General features: G+C 37.5%; 1 protein-coding gene across 1 annotated transcript in view; it reads right to left on the bottom strand.

Moving 5' to 3' along the window:
• Positions 1-2,641: 2,641 nt before the first annotated feature.
• The window catches only part of DGLUCY (D-glutamate cyclase), a 33,816-nt gene continuing 26,595 nt past the window's right edge, over positions 2,642-9,862 (bottom strand). The window contains exons 12-14 of the mRNA XM_058807292.1: positions 8,347-8,466; positions 7,379-7,530; positions 2,642-2,968 (exon numbers count right to left, since the gene is read on the bottom strand). Coding sequence (XP_058663275.1) covers positions 2,825-2,968; positions 7,379-7,530; positions 8,347-8,466 — 416 coding nt within the window. The 3' untranslated portion in view covers positions 2,642-2,824. The remainder of the gene's footprint in view (positions 2,969-7,378; positions 7,531-8,346; positions 8,467-9,862) is intronic.

The raw sequence follows: 9,862 nt of genomic DNA, 5'->3' as shown, positions 1-9,862 counted from the left end.
GCAATATTGGATATAATTAGTGGATGTGTTTAATAAAGAATGTTTTTATAGTTTTCATATTTTTTCACACCATGTTTGAAATAACTATCTTTAGCTTTGGTGCACAATTTCTATTTGTGAGACTACAGATCCTCTCCTCCCTCCTCTTGCAGAAAGGATTCATGTCCTCAGTCATAAGAGGGGATTAGGTTTGCTTAGGTTAACATTTGGTTTGTTTAATTATTTTACATTTCTTTATACTTTGACCACTCAGCTGGATTAATTAACCTTACATCTGCATTTTTTTCCCCTGACTATTAGCACTGTTTAGCTTTATTTTCTCCTAATCTTTCATCTCCTCTGCTGTGTATTCCAAGGGGTTTGTAGAGCAGGGACTCCCTCCCTGGAGTGCTGACCTTGTACATTGTTAAGCACCAACTCCTTGGGCCCCCCACGACTGCCAGGCTGCAAGACACACGTGGTTTGTTCCAGGATTAAATATTTGTTGTTGTGTTTATGTGTTGCTCCTTTACAGGTCCCCATGCTGTTTAAATTAGACAGCTGGAATGCAGAGCATGCTGTACTACATGGAATTGTCATCTGAGGGATTAAGGCTCATTGGAGATGGAACTTTGATGTGGTCAGCTGCTGCAGTTTAAAATCAGATGGAAACTTGTGTAACACAGTGCAGCATTCTGCTCCAGTTCTCAGCACTTATCCTGCTAACCCAGAACAGAAAGGAGGGGTTTTTTTCTTCTTTTTCCCCTTTTTTTTTCCTTGAGGCCAATATTTTATCAATTCTTTCTGTATTGTAACTGTTTGGCTTAGGCTGCAGAACTGTAATCAACAGAGCAGGAAGGAAACTCCCACTCACAGCTTTTCCTTCCCTCTCAGTCAAAAGACATTCACTCAAGGGTCCTGCTAAGGTTGCTAGAGACATGCTACACATGCTACTGAAGTAAATGCCATGCTTGGGATGCACACAAGAAAGCATTTTAAAAGCACACACTCGAGAAAAAGAAAAAAAAATTATTACATTTTGTATTTCTTAATGAAAACTGACTGTTAAGACTTGTATTTTGGGGTGAGAAAAGAGCAAAAGGTTACTAAATGAATTTTTTTTTAAATTATCCATTGCACCCGTTAGTGTAACATGTCAGTAGCACAGAAAGAATAAAATCAGCTGTTTCTTTTAAAAGGATGCAAATTTCATTCTGCAAGTTCTGTGCAGCAGTGAACACATGCCATCCTGCAGAGTCACTGGCTTTGGCAAAAAGTTCAAGCATTCTTATGAAATATTTTACTTAATACTTATATACAGTTAGGAGAGTTTGGAGACTTCTAAAGGAGATATTTTCTAATTGTGAAACTTCCAAGATACTTTTCTAGAACATCCTTTGAGAAGTTTTTAGATAAAATGAATCTAAAAAAAGAAGACTGATCTAGAAAATGACTATTGGGATCTTTGGTGAACCTGAATGTCTAGCAGAAGTCTGGCATTAAGATTTTTTCTGTCATGTGTTCTACTATTCTATGTCTTCAAAGGCCCTGTATCCTCAGGGACTTCTGATTAATGTTCAAAATATGCTGGTGTTTGTGGTATGAAATTATTTTTCTCATTCTGAAAAAGTTATGTTGTTTGTCTTGTATTGAAGAAGGAAAATAAAACTCACCTGCCAGGAAGGAAAAGAGATATAAAGTGTTGTTTGCTGCTGAAAGTCCAACTGAAGGCAACTTCCATTTCATGACAGGAAAAGCACCAGTGCTGTAGGGGTGGTGTCAAATGCACCCCCCTCTCTCTGCTGGCAGGGCTGACAGCCAGCTGAACTGTAGTCCTGCCACTCACCTGGAGTTAAGGTAAAATTACAGCTTTGAATGACAAAAGCTGGGCACAGTTCACAACCATTTGTCCTGAACTGCTTCAGTGTCAGTAATCCTACGGGATAGAATTCAATGTTACTGCACTTGGTCTTGTCAGGAGCTGAACCTCTACATTAGGAATTTATGCAAAAGTTCATTAACATAATGTTATACTGAATGCAAATGTTTATTCATTTAGAATCATGCTTTAATTTCTAATAATTATTTTTGTATTCAATTAATTTCTTTGTAACAACAGGATACTCTGAAATGTCTACACGTTTTCTCTACTATCCATAAAGTGGCAAAATACATAAGTGGCAAATTACTAATATGACAGGGGGTAATGGCACAGCCAACCCTTTACACAGAAGATCTGCAATGCTGCCCTTATTTTCATTAGTTCAGTTAAAATTTTCTCCTTCTCCCCTCACACTTCCACAAACTATCCCCCACCATAAGAACACAAGAGGGGGGCTACAGGAAGTGTGCAGTGGAGCTCTCACTACTGTAACATTGCAGTTTTGTTTTGAATCTTCTCTCTCTACTGTAGCTGTTTTCCTCACCACAAGTATTTTTAAATCCAGGTTGCTATGAAAGTTACTTCCTGTTGCAGTTATGAAGTTAGTAAAACAAGAACAGCAGTGCAATAATATCTCATTGTAATTTCATGCTTTCTTTGTAAAAGCCAGATCACCTCTAATTGTATAATATAATTTAATATTAATTTTCCATTAAAAATTATAAAATTACAAAATTCCATTTTCCATTATAAAATTACAGAAAAGAAATGTAAGCCAAGTGGATGATGATATCCTCTTCTTGTTTCACAGAGATGTTGTAAGGATAACAATGAAAGGCTGTGTGTGGTCAAGACACCAGAGATGAAAAGCCATCTTTTTCTCATCTTTTACATCTTGAGAGAGCCTCAAAAATAAGGAAATGACATGGGAGCATCTCTTCATGTAGAAATCACTAGGGGCAGTCAGTGCTGAGCTTCCTGCAGCAGCTTTTCAATCATCAGTGAGTGGGTGCTGTAGAAGGGCAGCCCATCTACCTCCATCTCCAGACTGGCAGTTTTGCCACTGCGGACCCCGAGCTGCACAAGTGCTTTCAGAAGCTTTTCCTCCTTGAAAAACAAAGAAACAGAGTACAATTAAAATTCTGAATCAGACAAGGTCAGTCATCAAGATCTTTGTTTTAATTCTGGGAGAGACTGACCATATCCTTCATATTTATTTTGCCATCAAGTTGCAAGTACTATCTTGTCCCAAAGAATATGTTTAGCAGCTGGAGCTCAGGGAGTGTCAGATGGTTTATAATCTTAACTGCTACTTAACCACTGAATATTATTTTTCTCCACACTGCCTCCAACAGAACATTAGTGTCAATTCAGAAACATCATTTTTTGCTTGGTTTCAAGTTCCTATATTGCACAAATCAGAATCAGAGGAACCTCCACCCAAAGTATTTCAGAAATCCATCTGTGGTCTCCCCAGCCAGGCAGCTGGCTGCAGCTGCATTTTTATAGAAAAAGACAGAAGGGAAGGAGGGTGCACCAGGAGAAAAGGTTACAGAGAGCACCTGGATGGGCTCCACACTCACTTTCCTTTCCTGCAGCTTCTCTGATCTCTCTGTGCTTTGGCACTCTCTTCTCTTTTCATTTTTTGATTTTATGACAATTCTGGTTGCTTAGGGAAGGACTGGGGAGAAAACAACCTCGGAAATTGTGCTTCCTTGGCATGCTCTGAACTAGCATAGGCTTTGTTTAGAACTACAGTTATTTTCTTGCTTAACTAATATAAGCAGATAACAAAGTGTGTTCCAAGTTGAGCTGTAAAAGTACACAGAGGGAACAAAATCCTTTTTTTGTGAGCTATGGGCCAGTTAGCATTGTGAGATAAAAAGATGGGATAAAATGAGCTCTGAAAAAACCACAGGAACAGTGAAATTTGAAGATCTGGTTTCAAGTGAATGTATGTCTGGCATAAACTGCTCTGCTTTTCATTTGCTGTGAAATGTACACAGTAAGACTTCCTAATTTTTGGCATTCACTATAGTGAGAATTTATTCCTTGAATTCCGTTAATAAAAGTCTGAGAAAACTAAAAACCTGGTCACTTCTTAGCTTTCCCTATGCCAACCCTGTGATAGGTTATATAAGACCTTGAAACACTCACCTATCTATCTTTTCCTCTCTTTTCCTTTCCCTTCCTCTTTTCCTCTCTTTCTTTACTAGGAATGCCCTTTCTGAGCCTTGCCTACCGTGCCACATCCATTTCCATGCAAATTGCTGCTGCAACAATCCTACCAGTGTCCTTGACAAGGAGTTCTCTGGGTTTGAACACCTCATATTTGACACTACCACACAATAACCTAGCAGAAGTTCTCTATCTCCTGTACACACATGAATGATGAAAAAAAGGAATGTTAAAATATCTAATTTTCTCTTATCAAATGCTAGAATTTTTTCTAGGAACACTTCTAAACCACAAAGAATACAGCAGCTGTGGATCTGAATTGAGACACAATATAGTTGTATTTTACCTAATGGTAAAATGGCCAAAATATAATCATTTCTGAATGAAGCAAAGCATGCCCTGTGTGATCAATTCCATTTAATTTTGTAACCTCCTCTCTGAATGCACTTTCTAAAGATGTGTCTTTTATTTCCTGGTAAATCATCCTAATTCTTAGCTGCAACAAAATTAAATGAGGCTCTGGTTTTCTACTAAAGGAAAAATATGCAAAGTTACATGGTGTCAGCAGTGACACAGCTATTTAAGGAAATTATCTGGATACAGTAGTAGCATAAATTTGCTACTTTATAATTAATATAACTATAAATGCACATCAGTTTACATCATATGAATGATCATATACATAAATGCAAATATATACAACTGATCTTTCTGCACAACAGAGGTTTCTCTGAGCACTGAGTGTATCTAAAAGGGAAAAGGAGATCTCTCCTGTCACAAAAGAGGCACCTAAATTGGATACACAAAATGTAATCCCTAATATGAATAGTTTGTGCTACATATTTACATATTAGAGCTCTCTGATCTGCTTATATGAGGTAAAAAAAGTTTGCTTGTTTAATACTACATAACTGTGCCTGATAAACCATAGCCTGCCATAAAATAGCTGTACAGTGCTGCAATTTGACCACAGCTTTCTCTTTACTAAATAATTATGTTGGGAGTGGGGTAACTGGAAAAATAATCATATTAATAGAAAAATATCTCATTAGTTTGTGCTTTTCTCAAGCACAAACTTCCTTAGACAAAGCTAATTAAGCACACTAAAATATGTCACACCTTTATATATTTATAATATAATTCATATTCTTATAGGTCATAATTTAAAAATAACACTATACCGCTAATATGTTGCCATTAATAAACAGTTCAGAAAAAGAACAAATGCTTGATATATGAACCTGTTTGTGAGATGCAATGAAATGCAGAGTTGACTGCAGGATGTTTAGCATTAGCTACATTTGGATATGTATGAATGAATTAATTTCATTACAGTCACTTTGGTGTAAAAGCACTATGAACATCTGAAAAACCAAGCCAATACCATAATCAAATTATTAGGTAAGCAAAGGTAAAGGTAAGCAAAGATTGTTTAGGTCCAGCTGTTTCCTGCTCCTGCAGTTCTCAGCACAGAACAAATGCTTTGCAGCATCTCACTAAATTGTGTGGAAAGGCTCATCCAGGAACTCAGAGCAATCTCAGTTTGCTGCTCAGTGGGAAGGGACAGCTCTGCACTTCTGGGGTTTGGCAGTGCAATCCTGACACTGTTTGAACACCAGCCTGAAAGGAAATAATGTTGATGTTTCAGGGGAAGTCTTCACTTAGTGATTATGACCTACAGCATTCATGCAAGTGGCATTTTTTGAAGAAAAATACAACACATTATAAGAAAGCTGCCTGGTGCTAAGGGACTCCTAATGTCCTCTTTCCAGTTACAATCACAAATATAAACACCAAGATGGATCTGTGTGGTATTGCTCTTTATCTCATTAGGGCAATTATTATAGCATTAAATGAAGCTGAATTTTGCAGAAAGTAGCCAGATAAACAGATATGGTCTGATTTTTTATACTAATGGATCACGTGAATACTAATGTATTCAATTTTCTGCACTGTTCATTGTTGTGTGATTTATAATTAAAGATATCATATTTTCTTGTCAGACATTTTGTCATTTTCTCTCCTCCACAGAACTGTTTCCATTAATTTTATCTCAACAGATTTTAGTATTTCACTTTCAGTAGCCCATTATTGGATCATTAATATTCCCAGCTGTATAGCTTAGTAAAACAAAAACAAGGTTTTCCTGTACACAATATAACATTTAATTACACTATCTCATTACCAGGAATTTTGATCACAGTCATTTTAGGATGCATTAATTTAAAGGTCAAAAATCAGTAGATGCAACTGGAAAAAACACTGAAAACTGAAAAATAATTAAACTGTTTTATAAAAAAGACTGCTGAAAAGGTTCATGTAAGCTTTGTTAAGCTATATGGCTACGCCAAGTGTTGGGATCAGTTTCAGTTTTATGACCTTTAGATGAAAAACTAAGATAGCAAGAATTAAAAAAAAAAAGTGGGATCTACTCTAAAATACTTAAAATGTGCTTTGTTGGAATTTCATGCAGAATGTCCAATCATCTCAGGAGAAAAACTTCTTTGTTTTGGGCAGTAGCTATGGTAGATGGATTGCATTTTGCTTAGCATTCTTGGACATCACACACTTAATGGGTTTGTCCAACTCTGCTCATAAAGCGGAATCTTGAAATCTTGAAGCTCCTAATTTATTGCAAAGTTGTGGAACAAATCTTATTTAATCATTAGGGGGGGGGTGTGTGTATAGACAGATTTTTTTTAACCACTGTCAAGTTAAAAATAGAGGCACGTGCTTCGCAGGATGAGCACAGATCAGAGTCATTTCTCACCCCTCTCAGTTATTTTACTTTTTCTCAGTCTGAAACCTTTGCATTCCCAGAATATCACACTGTACAGAGCTGCATTAGTCAAAACACATTTAAAAATATTCATGTACAAGTTTTTCTCCAACTTCAATTTAGAAACATTCAAAACTAATTGTAGAAAGGCTCCAGCAAACTAGAAAAGGGGGAAGGTACAAAGATCAGAAGTATGGAGTGGCTACTGCATAAGAACTGTGGCTTTTGATTTTGAAAGCAGACATCTAAAGGACACTACAACAAAGGGTTATACACTAAGGAAGCAAACAGGGAATTTTAATCACTGTATCTCTTGCATTGCCCATAAAATTGTAGCACTGTCTTCTGCTTGAAGCCACAAGACATGAACACATTCATACTGCAGGATTTTTATTTGCAATCTGTCTCCTTTGTGCAAAACAGTCTAAGCGCAGCGTGGCTGCTCCTTCACAAGGAATCCCCAGGAGCACCCAAAGACCCTGTGAAGGTGAGGCCCCGAGCCAGCCCAGGCAGGATTGAGCCCCGTGTCCCAGCAGCCCAGCCCTGGGCACAGGAGGTACCTTGGGGACGGAGGGCAGCGCTGGCAGCCAGGGCCGCTGGCTCGGGGCGCGCGGGCAGCCGAGGGCGCGGCGCAGGTACCGCTCGTGGGTGGCACAGCAGCGCAGCACGTGCAGGGCACAGGCAATGGCATAGCCGCCCCAGTTAGACACACCTGCAACGAGAGACACCGTGAAACCAACCTGCACAAACTGGCTGCCGAGTGCCCAGAGTGTGCCACGCACACCTGGGTTAGAACGGAGAAAGCTGAGCCCAAGGACAACTCAGACCTTCCAGTCCAGAAGTTGGTCTGTGCTGAACATCTCTCTCTCTCACTGGGAATTTTATTTCATGCTGGTGTAAAACAGAATTTTAACTATAACATTCAACTGTTGAACATCAAGAACATACATTTGTCCTTGAGTGATTATTGAAAGGACTTATCTCTTTGTAAAGGGGCAATATGACTAATTTATGCCTGATAGGGCCCACACTAAACAGAAGTTTATCAATTATACTGAAAATTTTTATGTGCACAGACATTTTAGTCTTCACATAGATGACTTCTGCAGCTTTCCTTATTAATATTTGTTATTGAGTAACCTGGTCTAGTGAAAGGTTTCCTGCTCATGGCAGGGGGAGTAGGAACTGGATGATCTTCAAGGTCCTTTCCAACCCAAACCATTCTAGGATTCCATGGTTCTGTGATTTTAAATAATGTGTGATTTTTCAAAAATATGCAGGATTTTCCAAACTATTTCCAATTAAGTGCATTTTGTTCATGGAACATTCTCAATTTTCAGTCAGTTCTCCTGAAGCAACTCTTCTGTGCTTAACTCTTCAGAAAATGTCCATAATACAGAGATAGATCCTCAGTTTGCTGAGGATGACTTGGAAAGGGTAAATAAAATTACTTGGAAAGACAAATGTTTCTTTGTCAGTTTCATTCTCAAATATCAGCTACTCTCCCACCCCACCAAAAATCCTTTACCAGCTACAACAGTGAAATCAGCTTCAACATCACAAGCTATAACATCTCCATTTTTTATGTACTTCTTCACAGCATCTTTTACTTTGCCCATTCCTAGTTCATTTCCTCCATCTCCAACACCTTTATAAAAGGGAAAAAGACAAAATGAGTATGAACACAGCATAAAAATGACAATCCCTTTAGAAAACATCCAGTTTCTTCCCCACAGTTGCTATGATAGTTCATAGCTCCATATGAGATGGTTTATCCTTTTTTCATCCATAGCACCTAAAAACAGAAGACTGTGAATGAAATAGCTGAAAGAATCATCTATTACATGCCAGCCTCTAAGTTTATCATGCAATGTACACTGTACATTGCCCGCATGCAAAAGAAATCACAGTTATCAAGTGGTTATGAACTGCAGACAGAATCAAGACAGTGAACTTTGCTTATGGAAGGCCTCACACGAGTGTTCTATATAATGTGTTATCACAAGTACATAATCACAAATAAAGAAAGAAGACAGAAAACTAAACCCAAATCAAGCTGAGAAATCAGCCAACAACTATATGATAAAGCAAACATAGAAAACATTGGCTTGTTACAAGCTTTAATCAAAAAACCAGAATAGAAATAACAATTATTGCAGAAAGACAAGCAAAAATATCCATAAGGATTTGGGCAGAAGCAGGCCTGACTGCAGTGCCCACCTGTTTGATACAGATCCCTCATGTGCTGCAGTACACAAAGAGCCCAGCCCCATATACTACTACTGTTTTCATTTTCCACATCACTTACCAAAAAATAGCTAGTCTTTATTTATTTTACTTTTCTTGTATACTGATGTAGGACCTAGATTTTTGTTGCACAAATAGAAATACTGTGTATTTGTCTTAGTGCTTTTAGTGAAATCAATGAGATCTATGCAATTTCAGGAAAATTCTAGGCAACCTGATATTTAGGACATAAAGTTGTCAGATGACATTCTGGAGATGAGCAAAATATATTAACTAGCAGTTCACATAAAAGCTGGATAGTACCTCTAGTCTCTTACCAATATATTAAAAAACATACTAAAATTATTTATTATTTATAATTATTAATAAATTATTATTACTATTGAGTTGGAAATTAAAATTTCTCTTTCATCTGTTAGTCTGAATGGCATCTTCTTCAATTTGAAGATTTTACAGAAAAATCCCTGACCATGTCTGTGAAACAGAATAGTGAAGAGCTCCAAGTCCTCACTGTGATGTATCAGATTTGAATTTGAAATGTGACTGTGCTCTAATGCATAGTTTGTGTTGCAGCAGAGAAATTACAATATTTATAATTTACATTTCAAGGCCTGAAAACTGGTAAATTTAACACTTTTAGTAACTGCATAAATATCTCATGTGTCTGTAGCAAATTTCTTCTTAGGTGAAATGGAAAGTTATTTCTCAGCAGCAATTTTTATTTGATTCCTTAAGTCTATCCAGTCAAGCAGGGTGTAACTGAGTAAGCTTACATAAAAGGATTTGCCATGGAACAG

The sequence above is a fragment of the Ammospiza caudacuta genome, chromosome 6, assembly GCF_027887145.1.
Source record: "Ammospiza caudacuta isolate bAmmCau1 chromosome 6, bAmmCau1.pri, whole genome shotgun sequence".
Classification (NCBI taxonomy): Eukaryota; Metazoa; Chordata; class Aves; order Passeriformes; family Passerellidae; genus Ammospiza; species Ammospiza caudacuta.
This window is presented reverse-complemented; position numbering and strand designations above follow the sequence as displayed.